Source organism: Rhinolophus hipposideros (genome assembly GCF_964194185.1).
Source record: "Rhinolophus hipposideros genome assembly, chromosome: 12".
Taxonomy (NCBI): Eukaryota; Metazoa; Chordata; class Mammalia; order Chiroptera; family Rhinolophidae; genus Rhinolophus; species Rhinolophus hipposideros.
The window spans coordinates 928,621-949,523 of record NC_138058.1 but is presented as its reverse complement, the minus strand read 5'-3'; the positions used below and the strand labels follow the sequence as shown (position 1 = coordinate 949,523).

The 20,903-nt window shown below is 50.4% G+C and overlaps 1 protein-coding gene across 4 annotated transcripts; it reads left to right on the top strand.

The window, feature by feature from the left end:
- Nucleotides 1-9,461: 9,461 nt before the first annotated feature.
- LOC308506070 (uncharacterized protein C2orf92) lies at nt 9,462-19,616 on the top strand. 4 transcript variants are annotated; one of them, XM_081068953.1, is made up of 7 exons: nt 9,462-9,806; nt 11,762-11,854; nt 12,371-12,439; nt 14,413-14,490; nt 16,233-16,331; nt 17,729-17,879; nt 19,233-19,616. In XM_081068953.1, the coding sequence occupies exons 1-7, from the start codon at nt 9,791-9,793 to the stop codon at nt 19,363-19,365; spliced, it is 639 nt and encodes a 212-aa protein (XP_080925079.1). In that variant the 5' UTR covers nt 9,462-9,790; the 3' UTR covers nt 19,366-19,616. The 4 variants fall into 4 exon arrangements, 3 of the variants coding, with proteins under 3 accessions (XP_080925079.1, XP_080925077.1, XP_080925078.1); XM_081068951.1 differs by lacking the exon at nt 9,462-9,806 and adding an exon at nt 10,040-11,073; XR_013994658.1 differs by lacking the exons at nt 9,462-9,806; nt 17,729-17,879 and having other exon boundaries at nt 11,746-11,854.
- The last annotated feature ends 1,287 nt before the right edge of the window (nt 19,617-20,903 follow it).

Sequence of the window (20,903 nt, the reverse complement as noted above, 5' to 3'; positions counted from 1 at the left end):
ACTTGCCCTAGGTTATGGAGCTGACAACAGCTGGGACTAACCTGCAGGCAGCCTCCGGCCGCGCAGGAGTCAACGTGCAACAGTCCTAAATTCACTTATTAAACTGAGCCGTAGTGATGGCCTCTAAATATGCCTTTCCCGTTAGATGGTGAGATTAAATTTGGTAAAATTGAAAAACATCATAAAGTGCAGAAATCAGTAAGTATACATTCAGTGGTTTATTATAATTTGTACATGTCGTTGAAGACTAGAGAGAAAACTCAGCTACGGAGGCAGGAGGGCAGGCTCCTCAATTATCAACTGAGAGAACTAGGAAGCTCAGAAACCTTACTTTGGAGGGAGAAGCAAAGAGAAAGAGAGAGGAAGGGAGAGAGGTGGGTAAGAGAATGACAGTGCAGGAGAGAATCCTCCAAACCCTGTAGGGCAGCCACTCCCTCCCGCTCCTCGGAGCCATCCTCTCAGCACCTCCCAGACAGGACCTCCTCTTCTCTCCGGAATGTCACCCTAGCTCTTAGATTTCTTCTCAATCTCAGTAACTGTTCCTTACACCCACTTTACAAAATAAGGACTGGTGGTCGGGAGAAGGATTGTACCTGTCCAAAAAGACTCCTCATGGTTAACTGGGCCCAAATTCATAACCCGAGTCTAGTAGCCATTGTTTACAGCGCCCCCACGCCCAACCCCACACAGAGCTGCCTTGCTGTATTGCTGCACCTCAGGGAAAAGCCACAGCCTGGGATGCCAAGACTCCTACACTGTTTTGGCCTACTAAAGCTCGCCTGCATAAAGGACTTCTTTGGAATGTATTTTGACCAATGGGCTGAGACCAGCCCCTTCCAATCAGAGCTGCACAGTTTTATACTCATTTGCATATTTACTGACCAATCAGAGTGGCTCCATAAGGACCAATCAGGACATGTGATTCCAACCAATCAGGACATTGCCCTTTGGACCAATCATACTTAAAATTTGGATCTTTCTTTGCATAAAAATGGACAGATCAGGGACCAGGGCAGGCACTTTCTCTAGGTAAGCGGGCCTCCGCTTTGTCTTGGAGAAGCACACTCGGTTTCCTCTGAGTTTCCTCAGTTTCCCAGAATAAACTCTTGCCTTTTACTGCACCCTGGATTGAGGATTCCTGTTGTCCTTGGATTAGTGGCAGTAAGTAACATTTTGTTGACAAGACAAAATGCACCGATGCAGGTAAGTTCTTAGCACATATGGAAGAACCCATAGGGTGGGGTCCTTGAAGAATTTCCCTAGAGTCAGACCCCAAAAGAAAGAGATGATGGGATCCTGGGCTTGATGCCACCTCCTCCCGGTTATGCTGAGAGTGTGAGTTCTGTGTTGTTTTATATGTTCTTTTGTTGTTGTTGTTCTGTGTTTGTTTTTTTGAAGATATTTTAGAGAAATAATATTTATGTTGCTGCTATTACCTAATGTTATGGGTTGAATTTTGTCCCCTACCTCCCACCCCTAAATTTATATGTTGAAGTCCTAGCACTCAGTACCTCAGAATGTGGCTTTATTTGGTGTGTCTTTACAGAGGTTACTGAGGTTAAATGAGGTCACTAGAGTGGGTCCTAATCCAATAGGACTCGTGTCCTTATAAGAAGAGGAACTTTGGACACAAATATATATGGAGGAAAGAAGATATGAAGACATAGGGAGGAGATGGCCACACACAAGCCAGTACAAAATGAAAATGCAGGGAAAAAAGTGCAGTTAAAGGTGCTAAAATATAAAGATTTTTCCTTTGAAAGTAGTGTAATACTTATAAAACGTAACAAGGGAAATAGTGATACGTGAGTGATAACATCAGCTTATACTTTTGTTTGTAATATTTTTGGTGTTATAATTTTATGTAACACAATAAATAATACTTAATGTGATATCCTGATTTATCCTAAGATTTTCCTGGCTACTCTAGCGGCTTCCAGTTCACTTAAGCTGATTTAGTCGAGTTTTTGTTACTCGCGACTCGAGAGTCCTGATTAACATCCTACCGCCTTCAGGTCACAGCGCTCCCAGGACAGAGGAGGCCCTGCGGGCACCAGAGTCCCCTGTGCTCCCTGTGCACAGAGCCTGGGCCCTCCCCCTACCAGCTGTAGAACTACCTGCACCCATTCCGATTGTGACTTCACAGATGGGCGGGCTTCACAGTGTCCTGGCGGAGGATCTCAGGAGGTTTGCTTCTCTCTAGTGGCGTCCAGACCATGGTAAAGATGAGAGGAGCAGGGGCCCTCTTATTTGTCCTCTTTCTCGACTGTTGGCAGTGTGCAGACATGCGTCTCCCTTTCCCCCTGGTCGAAGGTACGGTCATAGGTATATTTCTGGGGCAAATGGAGACGTGGGAGACTCACTGTGAGTCTCCTGCGGGCCCTAGTGTGGTGAACCTGGAGCCTCTCATCACCCCAAATCTGCCGTAGGAATTTCTGCTCAGGAGAAGGGAGTAGCTTTCACATTTTCCCTAACTTTGCAGCTTTCTCAGAACCCAGAGCCCCACAGCAGGGTAGCATACATAAACATACATTTTAACTTTTCATTATAAATGTTTTCAAACACACACAAAAGTAGAATGATTAGTAGAATGCACCTCCACGTGCCAATCAGGACGAGCTCGTGTCACTACTCCCTCACACACATTGTTTTCAATAACAGTTTGAGATATTTTTGTGTAGCATAAAATTCACTCTTAAAGTGTGGAATTCAGTGTGCTTGGTATATTCAGAGGGTTGTGAACCACCAGTATCTACTTTTAGACCATTTTCATCACCTCAAAAAGTCAGTCACACTCACTGCCTTCCACTCCCCATTCACCATTGCCCACAGCCCTTGACACCCACTAATCTGTCTGCTCTATGGATTCGTCTGTTCTGAATAGTTCATACAGGGAGTCATGTGGTCTTTTGTGACTGGTGTCTTTTATTTAACGTGCTTTCAAGGGAAGTTTCTTTTCAGGAACCTGAGATGTGTGTCTGTCTTCCTCTGTTGTCCCCACACTGAGCACTGAGCACAGCCAGCAGGTCACAACGGATGATGACACTGAGAGGGAGACACGAGGACATTTCTCCTTCCACAGGCACATCAGCACCTTTTATCTCCTCTCCTCGCAGGCCTCCTGTGGTTGGCACGTTGCTCACCAGTCTCAGAGGAGAAAACCAAACCCACAGCACTTTGCTGCCCAAACCCACAGGCACTCAGAGGGGGCCTAGAACCCGTGTCCCCTAGAGCAGGCCCCTGCACGGTGCTGTTCTCGGAACACCACCGGGAGACGATCGACTTGAGATTACACGCGGAGCCAGTGAAAGAAAGACTTACTCACAGCGACGGTTTACTTTCCCCCACAGGATCAAATACTGACCGTTCACCAAGTTCAAAAAATCTGGAGGAAGGTATGGCTAAAATATTTGGTAAGTACCTCCCTCCCGTGAAGCCGTCGGGCTGTGTTTGAGCGTCTCCTGCTCGTCCCTGGCCGGCCCCCAGATGACCTATCGCTGCCCTGATGGGAAGGGAGGTGCTTTGCCCGGAGGCTGGAACCAGTGCTCCAAGTGGCAGGCAGATTCCCTAGAAATCATCAAAAGCATAGAAGAGCAACATGCAGAACGGATTCTGCTCCTCACAGAGGGGTCCACCCTCTGGCAGGTGTCGGAAATGCAGCCTCAGTGCCAGCTGGGACCAGGTGTACCACAGCTGCCTGGAAGGTGCCCAGGAGGTGCTGCTCGGAGTGGAGGTGGTGAGGCCCTGAGGCCGATTTCGGCCTTCTGCCCAGGTCCTCAGCCTAACTGAGCACGACAGTCCTCTGGGAGATTGTCACATAGAGACTTCCAGACCCCCCCAGCCACGAGGTTCCTTGGTGTGGGGTGAAACCTCTGTGTGAGGCAGTGTTTAACCCCTCCAGGTGAGTCTCCGCTGGGACTCTGGTCTAGCCCAGGCCTCCTGTTTACTGCTGGAGAGTAAGTAGGCCCAGGGGGTCCTGCCAGAGGTGAGGCTGAGGGGAAGGTGTGAGACCCCAGCTGGTGCTTGTGTGGGGTCAGGAGTGGACCCCGAGAGCCATTGGGTCCAAAAAAGGGCTCCTGGGACGGGCTTGTGGATGCTTTCCTGTGGGTTAGGAGCTGCTGGGTGTTGTGATCACAGGGCCATGCCTGCCAGTCCTGCTGGGAAGGGGACGTCTCTGTATAGGAGACGTGGCCCTTTGTTCCAGGCGCCGGCCCATGCGAGGAATTCTGGGTGCACCCTTCTCCCATGTGCTGTTAAAGACCCTTCAGTAAGGGTGCCATGACCGTCTGGCTGGCTGACGGGTGGCGAGTGATGAAGGAATGGGTGCGGCCAGCTCCTGCAGTCCCACTGTCCCTGCTCTCAACAGTTCCAGTTCCCGTGTAGGAAGGAGGAGGCTGCTCTCTTCCTCGCAGGTGCCCCGTGTCTCTGAACCCGCACATGTGGGAGGGGATGTGTGCACCTGAAGATGGGTGTCTGGTTCTGGGTTTGGGAGGATCCCATCTCCCTCGAGAGCCTTCTGGACTGTCCAGTGCCCTGCAGTGTCGGCCTTGGCATTGGTGGGCCGCTGGTGAACTTGCCGGGTTCTGTCTGAGCAGCATTCCGGAACTCATAGGTCAAACCGTTCAGCAACGAAGGGGCTGGCCATGAGAACTCATCATCTGGAATGAGTGAATGTGATGGTTAGTTTTTTTGTGTCCTTATCATCGGCATCTATTCAGGGGGTGAGTAGACCACCCACCAAGGTATCAACAGCCTTCGTAAAAGGACTCAGAATAAATATCACATCAATGTGGCTTAGCAAAGTAAACCTAGAAGGGGAAAATGAAATGGTTGTTTTCAGGGACAGGTAGAAACCGAAACACTTTATAAGAGAAGGAGAAATTGATGTTTCAAAAAATGTGGCAATGAAAAATTAGTAACAAGTTTATAAAAAGTTTTCTGAGCTTATATAATCTGTTATTCGTCTCCCCTCTCCCACCCAGCCTCCACCCAAATTTTGTGGGTGTAGTTTTCATAGAGAACATTTGTAAGTGGATTTGAAACCTCTGAGTGCAGCCATGTCTTCTGGGTTTCTCATGTCCTCAGCAGTCCTGTTGGAACATGGAATTGTGTGGTCACGACCCCCACCCAGGTTCTTCTCTGGGCCCTGGGAGCCCTGTGGCATCTTGGTGGGGCTGTCATTGGTCTGCGGCAGCTGCCTGATGACTGCTCAAGGAGTTTGCATGATGCTTGTAGCTCGTCAGCTTAGTGATCCAGGGGCTTCTTCCAGGTTCTTCCTGACCCACCAGGGCTGCTGTACCACGATGAGCACCGGAGTGTAGGTGAAGGGAGATTACTGCACCCAGCATCTGTGGGCGGCAGTGATCCTGGGGTGTCAGTGACGACTGTGGTCACTGAGTCAGACTCAGCCTGGCCTGGAAGGGCCCGCTTCCTCCTCCTGCTGTCCTGGGGCTGTATTGGTTGTTCTCTTCTCCTCTCTGCTCCAGCCCTGGCCTTGTTGCTCTGTGGGTGTGTGGGTGTGTCGGGTCATGTCTGTGTGTACCTGCTTCTCTCACGTGTCTGGATGACTCAAGGACGTGGACCAGGCAGCAAGTCTCAGTCCTTTGAACATCCATTGCTCCTTGTACAGTTCTGAGCAGAGCTAGGGCTCAGTAAAAGCTTGGCATCTGAATGACAGGCTTCTATTCTGTCCCAATTTGCATAGGCTTTATGAGTTTTAGGAACCTAGATGCTTGGGTCCTCCATATAATAATGGCTCATCAAAACTGGCCAAGGTTGGGACTGGTCCGGTGGCTCAGGCGGTTGGAACTCCGTGCTCCTAACGCCGAAGGCTGCAGGTTCGATTCCCACATGGGCCAGTGGGCTCTCAACCACAAGGTGGCTGGTTTGGTTCCTTGAGTTCTACAAGGGATGGTGGGCTCCACCCCCTGCAACTAAGATTGAACAGGGCACCTTGAGCTGAGCTGCCGCTGAGCTCCTGGATGGCTCAGTTGGTTGGAGCACGTCCTCTCAACCACAAGGTTGCCGTTTCGACTCCCGCAAGGGATGGTGGGCTGTGCCCCCTGCAACTAACAACAACAACTGGACCTGGAGCTGAGCTGTGCCCTCCACAAATAAGACTGAAAGGACAACAACTTGACTTGGGAAAAGTCCTAGAAGTACACACTGTTCCCCAATAAAGTCCTGTTCCCCTTCCCCAATTAAAAAAAAAATCTTAAAAAAAACCAACAAACACAAACTGGCCAAGGTCATGTGAGTGAGGGACATGCAGGTGTCGCCAGTGCCAGTTAAGAGTCGCCTTCGTGCCAGTTAAGAATGCACTTGGCTGCAATTACCGGAGACCTGAATTTAGTGGTTTCAACAGAGAGTAGTTCACTTTCCTTTTGTCACAAGCAGCCTGAGGGAGGGGGCCATGGCTTTGATGCCATGCTAAGTGGCTTCAGGTCGGGGCCTGTTTGTCTGAGATCATCAGAGCCTTCCTTGGGGCTTATGTCTCTTGGTCATAAGATGGCTTTTGCAGCTCCAGACATCACATCCACCTTCGAGGCAGGAGGTAAGGGGAGGGGAAGTGCAGCCGCAGCACTGCTTTCTCTTCCATCTGGAGGAGCAAGATTCTTCCAGGGTCACAGGAGTCTTCAGGAACTTTGCAAGTCCCACAGCCCCCCCACCCACCCCTTGCGACCAGGGAGGGTGGAAAGGACGTGTCTGTCTGAGGGCTGACCCCTGAGGCTCCAACCACAGTAGACAGGAAGGGGGCGAGCGTGGCTAGTGACGGAATGCCACAGAATCTACGGAACATATTTATATTTTTCTGTCATGTGTTAATTACATCTTTGTTTCCTTTGTACTTTATGTCTTTTTTTCTTCCTTACCCACATATTATTCCACTTGTGCAGGGTTCCACTGAGCAGAAAACAAGCACTACCTGATCCTGCGCCCTTGTTACAATCAGGTGGTGAGGAGCAGCTTCCAGCTGCGAGCCCTTAGCCTGGTCCTCACTCTGACCCGTGTCATGTGCTTTTATATACATATTTGTACTCAATTGTCACAGACGTTCTATGAGTTAAAGAATCGTATTGCTGTCCTATGAGTGAGTCATCTGAAGATGAACGAGGTGGACTTATTTGCCCATTGGTAAACAGCCAGTCTCTGGACTCGGACTAGGTCTGTCTGCCACCAGAGCAAGACTCCCCTGTGAGCAGCTTCCTGGGAGGGGCAGCGGGTTCCAAGGGAGGAAATTATGTGCTTCTTACAGAAACAGGACAGAGGTTTGTTCAGACAGAAGGACAGCTTGGGGACAGTCTCAGAGGTGGGGAGAAGGACGACACGAGTAAGAAGAAAAATTATGACATTAAATAGCAGGAGATTTGGAGCAGTTTCTATAGTAGGTCTATGTTTCCTGTCCGGGGTAGCTAGTGAAATCACAATTTTTCAGAAATGCTTTTGACAGATGGAGTTCCCCTGCCCAAGACCAGGCCTGTTAGAGCATGGCATTCCGTATCCAATAAAAGATGCGTTTGTCAGTGAATGCACTGACTCACCGTACTCCTGGACAAATTCAGGTCCTCACAGCACAGACTGTGTCACTCCTGCCCTGCTGGTATTAACCTGCCTTTCTTTGCTTTCCCTTAAGATGAAATTCTCCTGCAAGTTTTTTCCAGTGTTAGCTTTGATGAGTCAAGAAGAACAGCAGGCAAATCAATGACAAAGAGAGCCATGGAAGAAAGCAAGTATATATCTTTAAAACTATGACACACATGTTTCTGCAGGCCTGTGTATTGTCTTACTGGTACTACCCTATCGTTTTAGCATCCTTTAAACCAGGTATGTCGGGGCAAACACAAATGGAGATGTGGAAGGAAGAAATACTCTCTCTACCCTTCTAGCAACTATGGCAGTCTCTGGTGTGCAGTGTGGATAGGCCTGTGGTTTGGGCTGATTTCTTCTGTTCAGGTGTCGGGCAGCTTCTGTCAGTGCAGGCTGCTCAGAGGACAGGAACCGACTTCCAAGCGGCATGCTCTGTTCCTGGTAACACTGGCCATGGGTAGTTTAATAGTGTTCCACTCAGCAGTGCCTGTGCTGCGTGCGTGAGTGCCTGGGTCACTGGCTTTGAGAGGGAAGCCTTCCCATCTCCCTCCCCACCCCCAGCTTCTGGAAAATACTTGCACTGAGGAGCAGGGCCAATTTCTGCCTTTGCACTGATGTGAAATGCCAAAGCTGAGGGGAAGCCAGGGGTCACATATGGAAACAAGATACACCTTAGCCCCAATCACACAAGTGACAGGGACACCCTGTAAGGAGGACACTCTGCAATAGGGAAAAAAATAAAATTGGGTAATTAGTTTTCAGGACAAGCAGGCATGTATGCCTTATAGAAATTGTAAGACTGAGCAAACCAATTTTATAACTAACGCCCTGCCAGTGCCTTCCATGAAGCACATATTAGAACAGCGACCGTTTTACTACAGTCAGAAGGCTGTGCCTGTGCGGGGTTTGGTTCTGCGCCCTTGGCTGACACCATATGAACAATACGTTTTCAGCAAAGTGCTCACATGGTTCAGTACACCTATTCATAATGAGTGTCCAATGTCTCAAGGCCGAGACCTGTGTGTTTGTCATTTGTCGGATCAAACTAGTCAGACTTGAAGTCATTTGGCGTTTACGATGCAGGCTGTCCTACCAGTTTTCCTGTAGAAAGCTGTCTTGTGCACAAAACTACTCAATGGCTATGCAGATTGTATGCCAGGAAACAAGTGAAAATCAGCGATGTCACCAGTTTGGGGTTAAAGTTCAGATTCCGCAGACACGCATGCTTGCTCTGTGGCACTCAGTAGGAGGTGCTGTGGCTCTGGCGACCACTTCATTAGGGAGTGTGTTTCTCCTGCTTGGTGGTCACCTACTATCCTGGGGCAAGAAAAAAATGGCTGGCTTTGACCTTAAATCGCGAAAATGTGTCTGGACACTGAGACATCGCAACCTCTATAAAGAGAAGCCTGAAAATACAGCTCCAAAGCTACCCAGGTCGCTACTGTGTTATGGTCCAATTGAGCCGTGTCCTTGAGGAGCCACGGGAATGTGAGCAGACGTCTTAACCTCATTCCCTAGTGTCCTAGGAGAATTGACCAGTCCATTTCTTTTGTACCTTCATGTTTTCATTTGGCAATGAAATCAGCGTTCCTTGGGCTGAGCAAACAGCCCAAGTGGGGACAGCCTCAGAGCTGAGTCCCTCCCAAACATAGACCCAGAGTACGCAATAATATTGCTCGCCTCCAAAACAAGTAAGCACCACATTTCAAAATGGTGACGGTCCCTCCTATGGGCATCGTTCCTTGGATGGGAAAAGTTTCTCTTCAGGAACCTGAGATGTGTGTCTGTCTTCCTCTGTTGTCCCCACACTGAGCACTGAGCACAGCCAGCAGGTCACAACGGATGATGACACTGAGAGGGAGACACGAGGACATTTCTCCTTCCACAGGCACATCAGCACCTTTTATCTCCTCTCCTCGCAGGCCTCCTGTGGTTGGCACGTTGCTCACCAGTCTCAGAGGAGAAAACCAAACCCACAGCACTTTGCTGCCCAAACCCACAGGCACTCAGAGGGGGCCTAGAACCCGTGTCCCCTAGAGCAGGCCCCTGCACGGTGCTGTTCTCGGAACACCACCGGGAGACGATCGACTTGAGATTACACGCCGAGCCAGTGAAAGAAAGACTTACTCACAGCGACGGTTTACTTTCCCCCACAGGATCAAATACTGACCGTTCACCAAGTTCAAAAAATCTGGAGGAAGGTATGGCTAAAATATTTGGTAAGTACCTCCCTCCCGTGAAGCCGTCGGGCTGTGTTTGAGCGTCTCCTGCTCGTCCCTGGCCGGCCCCCAGATGACCTATCGGCTGCCCTGATGGGAAGGGAGGTGCTTTGCCCGGAGGCTGGAACCAGTGCTCCAAGTGGCAGGCAGATTCCCTAGAAATCATCAAAAGCATAGAAGAGCAACATGCAGAACGGATTCTGCTCCTCACAGAGGGGTCCACCCTCTGGCAGGTGTCGGAAATGCAGCCTCAGTGCCAGCTGGGACCAGGTGCACCACAGCTGCCTGGAAGGTGCCCAGGAGGTGCTGCTCGGAGTGGAGGTGGTGAGGCCCTGAGGCCGATTTCGGCCTTCTGCCCAGGTCCTCAGCCTAACTGAGCACGACAGTCCTCTGGGAGATTGTCACATAGAGACTTCCAGACCCCCCCAGCCACGAGGTTCCTTGGTGTGGGGTGAAACCTCTGTGTGAGGCAGTGTTTAACCCCTCCAGGTGAGTCTCCGCTGGGACTCTGGTCTAGCCCAGGCCTCCTGTTTACTGCTGGAGAGTAAGTAGGCCCAGGGGGTCCTGCCAGAGGTGAGGCTGAGGGGAAGGTGTGAGACCCCAGCTGGTGCTTGTGTGGGGTCAGGAGTGGACCCCGAGAGCCATTGGGTCCAAAAAAGGGCTCCTGGGACGGGCTTGTGGATGCTTTCCTGTGGGTTAGGAGCTGCTGGGTGTTGTGATCACAGGGCCATGCCTGCCAGTCCTGCTGGGAAGGGGACGTCTCTGTATAGGAGACGTGGCCCTTTGTTCCAGGCGCCGGCCCATGCGAGGAATTCTGGGTGCACCCTTCTCCCATGTGCTGTTAAAGACCCTTCAGTAAGGGTGCCATGACCGTCTGGCTGGCTGACGGGTGGCGAGTGATGAAGGAATGGGTGCGGCCAGCTCCTGCAGTCCCACTGTCCCTGCTCTCAACAGTTCCAGTTCCCGTGTAGGAAGGAGGAGGCTGCTCTCTTCCTCGCAGGTGCCCCGTGTCTCTGAACCCGCACATGTGGGAGGGGATGTGTGCACCTGAAGATGGGTGTCTGGTTCTGGGTTTGGGAGGATCCCATCTCCCTCGAGAGCCTTCTGGACTGTCCAGTGCCCTGCAGTGTCGGCCTTGGCATTGGTGGGCCGCTGGTGAACTTGCCGGGTTCTGTCTGAGCAGCATTCCGGAACTCATAGGTCAACCCGTTCAGCAACGAAGGGGCTGGCCATGAGAACTCATCATCTGGAATGAGTGAATGTGATGGTTAGTTTTTTTGTGTCCTTATCATCGGCATCTATTCAGGGGATGAGTAGACCACCCACCAAGGTATCAACAGCCTTTGTAAAAGGATTCAAAGAATGCTAAATTAATGGAATTTGTGATCATTGTTTTCTATGGCTTTACAAAGTAAATGTAGAAGGAAAAATAAAACTGCTCTCCCCGGGGAGATGTAGAAGAATAAAAACTTTTAAAAGGGAAAGAGAAATAAACATATTTAAAGAAAAAAACAACTGTGAAAAATTCAGAACAGTTTGATAACTAAAGATCTTAGGAATTACGAAAGTGTTTTCTGATTTTAAAGAGCCTGTTCTTTATTTTTACCCACATATCCTTCACCCATTTTTATGGACCAGCTGGGGAAGGTGTCAGAAGTGGTCAGAATGACAACAGGAATGAGAAGGGAAATTATGACACTAAACATCATGAGATGTTGGGCAATGTTTCCAGCCACATATCTTTAGTGAACAGTGTTTGCTGCCCAGGATACATAGGGCAATCAGAATTATATTCCGAAGTGATTTAGGTAGTTAGACTTTGCCCTTCCAAGGGTAGGTATTTTGGAGTACCGTTTCCCGTGTCCATTGAACTTGTGCCACTTGCTCCCTATACAGCGTGGCAGAGTGTGGGGCTGCACTGCTGGTGTTGACGTGCCCTTTTTACTTCTCTCGAGATGAAATTCTCCTGCAGATGTTTTCCAATGTTCCCTTTCATGAGACAAGAAGAACAGCAGGCAAATCAATGACAAGGAGAGCCATGGAAGAAAGCAAGTATATGTCCTAGCTCTGTAAATGCACGTATCTTTGTCGGCCCTGGTGAGAGCCGGTGGGATTGGTCATGGGCACCCCATTCCACAGGTGAGACCAAGGCGAGTCCATCGCAGCCCGGCACACGGGAAAAATGACAGAAATGAGCATACTCCTCCCTCAAGCAGCTTCATATTATCCTTCAAAGGCAGCACTTTGGGAATTAAGACAGGTGTTTGATCACAGGTCACCAGGACCCAACTGTATAGTGTAAATTGCCAGCAGAAAGTGCCCTGGGCAGTGGGGAGGGATGCTGCTGGAATTTTGCACGTGGATTCTGCCTGGGCTCCATCCTCACAGTCAATAGTCACTGGTGCCTCTCCCAACACTGACACACACTTGGAATCCGCATTTCCAAGTACAAGAGGCATTGTCTATGGTATTAGCATTTCAACACTTAAAGTGGGGGCCTGAGGTGCTCACAGACTGATGAAACCTTTTCTCTTTCCATTTTTTTTTCATGTGTTTCATTAAAGCAGCCAGTATTGCAGGGACTTCTGAACCAGCATCTTTTCTCAGCCGTGTGGACAGAATTTCCAATAATGGTAACTGCAAACGGATAGAATTGTCATTCTGGATCGATACATAATACCTCTTCTTCCTCTTGTCTGAGTTCAGAACCATATGTGAGGCTGAGCTAAGGGCCCAGCAGATGGAATGCAACCTGTCTTCTCGAGAAATATGTGGCTGGATAATGTGGGTGCTTCACCCTGAATTAGGAAGTGCCCTAATCACTGGTGAGGTTTAGGGGACCCATGACTTCTCCAGACCCCCACTGTGAGAGAGTTTGCTTCTGTGAAATTTACAACATAGAGGAACGGGTCAGATTGTTTGCTTTTCCCAGGGAAGATGGATGCCAAATAGAGGAAGGTACTGGCCGCAGGCACAGCCAACTTACCAGTGAAGTCCCTTTCTTCCCCGGAGGTGGGGTACTGGGGGGGGGCTGAGCATGGTTCTGAAGGGACGCCCCAGAAGAGTGTGGGAAAGTGCTGCCCACTAGCTGACGGCTGGCTAGCAAAGGCCCATGTCACAGTCCCAGTGATGGAGGAGGCAGATGGGCCTGAAGACAGGATGAGGAACTAGTCCCATGAAGCATTTCTTCCCTCAAGAGATTTAAAGATTGAAAAGGGAAAATAGACCCACAGGTCACTGTCTGGCCAGCAAGTGTGTGGTCTTCCTGGGTGCAGGAACATGAACCAGGTTAGTGGTTCCCAGAGCAGCTGAGCGTCAGCTGTGGGGAGCAGGATGAGGAGGGAGAGCCTGTTGGAAACCCTGCTTCCTGGAACCCCCCGAAAATCCAACTGCGGAGTCCAGGGCTCTGCACATCTCCTCAGAGTGACTTGTCTGCAGGCAGCAGCCACCAGCCCCTGACCTGTGGAACCACTGACTTGGATAGTTTCCTTCAGGAGGCTCAGGAGAAAACGTTTGGTTTTTTAACATCAGAATTAATTTAGAGTTTCCCTCTCATCTTTGCAAAAGTTACTTTCTAATCAATGCCTTGTTGTATTTAGGGCTGTCTGTTTCCCCCTTTAAATTCACTGGTTCTCATCATTCCAGTACACATGCTGAAGTGACCATAAGACAGATCACAACAACATCTATGCCTTCATTAGACTGTGTCCCAGGGCTGAGGAGTGGAGCTCTCTCTGACACATAGTACATGTTTAGTCATTTGCTAAATGAGAAAATATGTAAACCAATGAATGGTACATTTGTCTGTAACAACAATAGTCACTATTATAACAAGAAAATTAAAATATGCTGAGCATTCACTATGGACCAGCCATAGGAGTTTTCCAGCTATGTTATTTCATTTCCACAGCAGTCCTATGTATGTGACATTATTATTATTATGCCCCCATTTTACATACGAACTTAAGTAACTTGCCTCAGGCTGGGCAGCTAGTAGGAGCCACTGCTGGTGTTTGAACTCAGGGTGCCTGAAGGAGACGGCAGTTAACCCTTGCCGAATGTCTGTTTTAAAGACACATTGTGGCTGATTTTCACCTGTTAGCAACGGTGACCATTCAAACAAATGATTAGAAGGTCTGGATCGGAAGTCGGGGGGAGGACATTACCTTCTGACGAGTGAGGTGTCTTGTACAAGGTGTGCCCAGGTGTGCACAGAGTTCCCGTTACTGCTCATCCTCGGTCCGCTGGACGGATGCCAGTCCTCAGCTAACACTGGAGCAATAAGGTCCTGTTCACATACAATCAAAGGCTCGTTTCAATGCTAGAGTCTCCTAAGACTATTAAAATAACACAGAGAAATTATGAAGATGTAAGACTTCAACTTCTTGAGCATAGAGCCAAAATTCCTCGGTTCTGTGCTCCTGTAAGACACTGACCAGGCCCGGGGTGTGAGTGGCAACGGGAAAGTCCCGGTGACTCACATTCTGTGCCAGCTCTGGAAGTGAAGTGGGCTGCTGCTCTCACAGCCAGTGGGTTTCTAAAGTTGGTGTTTGGAAATTGACTGTATTATGCAAAACTTGATAATTGTGCTTTTTTTTCTTCACAGAAAATAATCCCACAAATGATCAAAACCATAGCCCACCACACGTGGAAAACATTCTTCAAACTCTCCAAAGAACCGTAGGTAAGTGAAAACGTAGGACCACACTGATGATAAGTGGGGACACTGGCTCCTAATTCTCCTCTTTGTTTTAGTGGTACGGAGACCAGGAAAGGAAAACATTTGTGTTCAAGTGACGAGTCTGTCTTTTTTACAACTCCATGAAAAAGTGAGGCAAACATAGCCCTTTCGTAGACCAACTCCATGTTATCTAGTTTTCTGTCTGTGGTGGTTAATCTCTCAGCTCTGCTTTGACAAGCTGGCCATTCAAAGTCAAGTAATTAGGAGTCATATTATACTGGGAGCTTTCGCTCTTTTCTTAGCCAAATTTCTGTCTTTGCCCAGAAATAAGTAAGACCTCCTGAGGCTGTAATCACACCCCCTCATGACAGTCTCATTCTCTACTTCATGAACTAGGCCAAGGAAGACTTATCAAAATTGCCCCTGGGCACTCCGAGCTCTCCCATCTGGGCCGGGGTTCCAGCCTGGCCTGAGGTTTCCTGGGGGCACAAGCTCCATTACTTCTCACTCTTCCCCATTCCCTTTTTGACAGCCCTACTTTCTAACTGTAAACAGTCCAAACAGATCTCTCCAGAGCTCTTACCCGTTGGTTCTAGTTTGTTGCCCGGAAGTTCTCAGAAATTTCCTCAGTCCCTTTCTAGGGCCATTCCTGTGTTGGGCAGACAGCTTTCTGGCTGCCCAAGCTGAGCTCACTCGGGCCCTTTGACAGGTCTGTATGCAAAGGAGCCAAAGACAGCCAATGACAGAGGTAGGATGCAGATACTTCTAATTTTCAATCCGGCCTCTTTCTCCTAAACCATTCTGCGGTCCCTTTACCCATAAATGAATATTTCAGTCTAGTTCATTTTCCTATCTTGCCCTTAAAATTCAAGAAACATTTTTATAGTACTTTGGTTTATAAATTTTCATGAACATCACACCGTCTGTGAGGTAGGTGTTCTTATCTCTGTTTTATATGAGGGGAGACTGAGGCTCAGAGAGGCTCACAATTGGCTGGAAGGTTCTCGCTCACTTGGGTGCCTGACCACTGGCATCAGCTCCCATTCCCAGGCTCTCCCAGACCTGAATCAGAAACTCGGGGGTGAGGCCCAGCGATTTTTCTTTTTTAATTTAACAAATTTTTTTCAATTACAGTTGATATTCAATAGTGATCTGTTTTAACAAGGCCTCCTGGTGATTCTGACACACACTCACGTGTGAGAACCACTGTCTCAGACTACACGTGGCTCACCCAGAAATTTGTTCAATTAAAAAAATAAATAGGGGTCGGCCCGGTGGCTCAGGTGGTTGGAGCTCCGTGCTCCTAACTCCGAAGGCTGCAGGTTCCATTCCCACATGGGCCAGTGGGCTCTCAACCACAAGGTTGCTGGTTCGACTCCTGCAAGGGATGGTGGGCTGCGCCCCCTGCAACTAGCAAGGCAACTGGACCTGGAGCTGAGCTGCACCCTCCACAACTAAGGCTGAAAGGACAACAACTTGACTTGGAAAAAAGGCCTGGAAGTACACACTGTTCCCCAATAAAGTCCTGTTCCCCTTCCCCAATAAAATCTTTAAAAAAAATAAAGATCATCATTTAATAAATAAATAAAGAACATAACTTTGATGTACATTTGAACTCTTCTCCAAAACCCTCCCTAAGTCCTCACTTGGGCTCAAGAGGAAGTTACTTTTATCCTAGACAGAACTAGTCACGAACCCCCAATGGTTGTTTTTAAAGGAACACGGTTTGCCTTTGTCTCTTGTAGGTCACATTTCAGAGGAGAGGAGGAGTAAGGAACCCTTTCTATTCGACAGGGCTGTAAGCGAGCAGTTAGCTACAGTGGATCAAGGAAGAGTAAAGCCAGGTAATGTCTATAGCGTGAGCACGACGAGATACTGAAATACAGAGGAGTCAGAGCGTGTCCGTTGGCCTTTCACGGTATTTAAACGGAGTAAATGTCGGCACACCTTTAGTTCACCCACAAAAGCATAGGAACTGCAGTGAAACATGAATTTAACTCCAGGAATCAGGCCATTTTTTCACAAAGATGCTACTTTTATGTTGTTTCTATATAGCCAGGGTCATGCATATCACAGGCATCATCTTGGGCCCCCGCCCCCCCAGGAGGGGACCCTGAGGCTCTCCCACTACAGGAAGAGTTAAATGCCACACGTGAACCTAGTCCCTAATCGTCAGCCATGCATTACCTGAGCCTGAACCCATTCGGCATGGGGAGGAGTTTGCCCACCACGGCAGCATGCGGGTACCCAAACCAGTGCTGCCCACCCACACTCCCCCGCTGTCAGAATCGCAGCTGTGGCTTCCTGACTCGGATAGTTAGATGCTGACTTATTCCAGCAGAGCCCATACAGTGGCCTGCTGCCTCCGGACATGGCAAACATGCAGGCAGCACGTGGAAAGGCCTGGTTTTCTCCCCATAACCCTGGAGGACCCTTGGCCTGCACCACCACCAGCATCACCCAGCAACTGTCCCTTCAACAGCTCTCCACACCAAACTGTTGGATTCCTGTCATTGTGCTTCTGTGCCCATTTCCTAGAGTCCTCTTCCTTTTGGGTCCATACTACAAACGGGGTGACAGAAGCTCGAGGAGTCCCTGATATCAGCTGGGATCTCCTTCTTTGAGATCTAGCTAAGATTGCCTTGTGCTCCCAAGCCCACACACACCACCTTCAAGATTTCTGCATGTCATCAGAGGGCCATAAGAGCTTGGGATCATCTTGGGATCACGTGTGCATTATGTCACAAAATTCCCCAAACCTACACACATGAGGCAGGCTGTGTATACGGTAGAATTTCCTGAAAGTGGGGTGCGGACGGGAGGAAGGGGACAGCAGAGAGAGGTTGTAGCACTGCCCTGGGTAAAGCTTCAAACGAGTATCTGATGCCATTGTCCCTAAAAGCCATTGCAGTGTGACTTTGTCACCTCCCCTGGTGCCACTTCCTCTTCCCTGCATCTGAACTCTCTTCTCCTCACTTCATACTAAGTGTGGTTTGTGGGACCTTCTTCTTGGTGGCTTTGCTGTTTCGCAGCTCACACCCAGAACATGTCACCTCCACCCCCGAAAAGCTTATGAATGTGTTTTCCTGAACAAAGCCAGTTCCTTCCCCCGAGAAGTTTTCTGGAGCCAGCAGCTCAGATGCTAAGCTTCCATGTCTGCTACAGGCAGCAGTAAGAGGTTGTCCCTACAGATCAGCGTGGGAGCCTGTCCGCTCACCCTGCCACGGCTCTTCTTATCTAGACACCCAAAGCAAGGCTGTGCCGTGCACGCAGCTTCTGAGCTTCCTCCAGAGGAATATCGTCATTGCCGCCGCCTCAGTGGCAGGGATCCTGGTGGCCACAGGCTTGTTGCTGCTCATGCTGACCATATACAGCAGGAGGAAGCGGCCATTGTGAGTGGCTCTCGGCTCCGTCCTTCCTTCCTTCCCAGAATTCATGGGTGTTTGTCCCATGCCCCTGCTGATCCTGGGTGGGTTCAGGAGGAGGGTAGCCGTCTAACCTGGTGGTGCGTCATCAGCACCACCTGGGAGGAGCCACGAAAGCACAACTAACCCGGCTGGTGTTTTTGGGTGCTGCCTTGGAGTTCTGTGTGCAGCGGGGTTTGGGGGCCTCCGGTTTGGGGCATGCTGGCCTCTACAGGCCACACAGATTAGGCCACCCCTATTTCTGTGTGAGGGCTACTGGAAAAGATGATGCAGCCTCTGGCTGGAAGACCAAAAAATAGGAACATGGATGGAGAAAAAAGGAAAAGTACAGTAAAAGGGTAAAGGAGGTGGCAGCAGGCCTTGTCGTCACTGGTCCAGCAGCACTGCTGCTTTGGATATTGGCAGACAGCTCTACTGGTTGGGAAATGCCCCCTCCACAGCCTCCCACAGACTTCTCTGTCTTCCCCGTGGTCCTGCCAATGAAGGGTTAATACCTGCCCAGCGGTGGCCACTCTGACTGGTCAGTGCCTGTCTGTACCAGATGTTAAATATTTTGATTATCCCGCTGGATTGGAGGGCTCGGGCACAGTGGCTCTAACCACAGCAGGCGCCAGGAAGTACATCGTTTACAAGATTGTATACATGTATCGTTGCACCTTGAAATTATGGCCCTTGTTCTGCATCTCTGGTCACAGGAGCAGCAGCTCCCTGCAGGCCCCTCAGGTCCTGTCTGACACTGCTGGGTGCTGAGCTGCACAGAGAAAGGGGACTGTGGTGTGGCACCAGGTGTTAAGTGTCCGGCCCTGGCCCTGCCCACTCTCTGACTCCGAGGCTGCAGTGTTTTAATTCCCCAGCAGCATGGCACAGCTTTCCCTAAAGGTGTTCTTTAAAATGCCAGGGCTCCCAGGCCTGGTGACACATTGCCGCCAGTCACCACCGTCTCACAGCCAGCTTCCTTCTCTGAGATAGGAATGGGTCCCCTGAAGCAAAGCACAGCTCTTAAGGGGGTAGGGGTTAGAGACGGAAGATGGAAGGAGCTCATGGAAACAACCTTGAGCCACTCCCCATTTCTGACGGGGGCTCATCCGTTAGCTTCGCCATTTCCCTTCGTGCCTCTTGGAGGCACCAGAAGACGGGATTAAGATGGGCTCTATCCCACAGAGATCCATCAAAGCTGTGGGAGCCTGAATGGGGAGGCCGTGGGGGAAGGAGCTGCCCAGAGGCAGAATGGACTTCACACACAGTCCCCACCCCTCAGTAGGGCACAGCAGGGATTCTTATTGTGCAGGTGTGCAGTGTGGCTCTTGTGTTTTGTTTCAGATTCTCTCCGGCACACATAACGTATAACATTTTTATAATGAACGGAAAGACTTGGTGGCAAAAGTCTGAAGAAAAGGACTCCAAAAAGTTTGCAGGGAAGCAGAAGCAGCTGAACTGCGATTCCTGTGTCTAGGCCGCGCGGGCAGCCCAAGCGACTGGGAGCTGTTAGGCCCGGCCAGTCTCTAGCCACACCCTGAGAGGTCCCTGGATTTCTGGCTGTGCGGTGTGCTCTGCATGCGTACCTTGGGTGGACCAAGAGAAAATGCCTCATCGCGGGATGCTTACGGTGGAATGGCACTGTGACAGAGCAGGCAGGGGACCTAGCGCATTTCCCTGCAGACAAACCTGCCAATGGACTTCTTTATTAAAGCATTGATTCATCGATTCAGCCATTCCTTGGCAGACATGAACTGAACAGCTAATATGTAGACAATATCAAAATACACTTGGCAACCAAAGGTAGGGGAGGTAGGTGCAACCCTGGCAAGTTTCTGAGCCGATGGCAGGGGCTGGCTGAAGCTCTCAGGTGGTCCCTTAGGGCTCTGTTCTGAGGTTGGGGCCCTCCAGTTGGTGTCGGATGTTGCGGGGGGCAGGAGGGTCCCTTGGACACTGCAGGGCGGATCCGGAGAGGTCAGAAGAGGGTCCTGAGAGCTGTCCTGGGCTGTCACAGCAGCAGCTGGGGAGGACTGAGCACAGCAGGTGCAGAGCAGTCCCACCCCGACACCCAAGCTGAGGCACAGGCTCTCCTAGCACCAGGTGGGGGTTCCAAGGGGCAAGGACAGGGAAATCAGAGGTCAGAGGAGGGAGGCAGTGAGCAAGGAAGGAGTGCAGCCTAAGGGTCCCAATCAATGGAGGGCAGGAACTGGCCCAAGACACCTGTGAGGGGGAGGGATGTAGGAGTGGGGGGTGGAGAGAGGGCAAGGTGGGTGGGAACTGGACTGAGTTGAGTGGGGAGAGGTGAAATATGGTGGAGGGTGAGGATGGGCGAGAAAGGTGGGGGGTGCTGGGGGGGAGGAGAAAGGAAGAACTGGTTGCAGGTGTGAGAGTACTGTGAGTAGGGCAGTGGGGTGGGAAGAAAATGGAGGAAGAGGGGATGGTGTGGAGGGGAAGATCTGAATGGAGGAGGGGTGGGAGCGGGCTGGGGTGGGATGAGGCAGGAGGGGTGGGGGAGAACTGGCTGGGACTAGTGAACGTGGTGGAGGGATGGAGGCAGGAAGGGAGAGCTCTCTCCCCATCAGCTGCAACAATAGCTGGTGTTTACTGAGCTCCGGTCCCCCTCAAGCAAGAATTTATGGGGCACCTCCCTGTGCCAAACACATCTTGACTCACTGGCCTCCCAGAGCTCTCTGCAGGAAGGTGCCCTGTATGGGCCTGCCCTTGACCTCTGATGTATCCCCTTCATCGGGAGGAGGGCATGACTGGTCCCCTTTCACAGATGAGGAAACTGAGGCCAGAGAGGGAAAGAGCGAACGCTGCCCCACAGACCTGTGGGTGCCTGTGCAGGGCAGGTGCCCCAGGAGGGAGAGGTGGAGACGGGTGTGTGGCCAGTTCTGCCTGACATCTGACCGCCCCATACCTCCATAACTCCAGGCATGGCCCCTGGGAAGCTGGGCCCAGCTGGACTCTGACCTTCTCTAGACCTCAGTTTCCTGGTCTTGGCAAAGGGGGTAG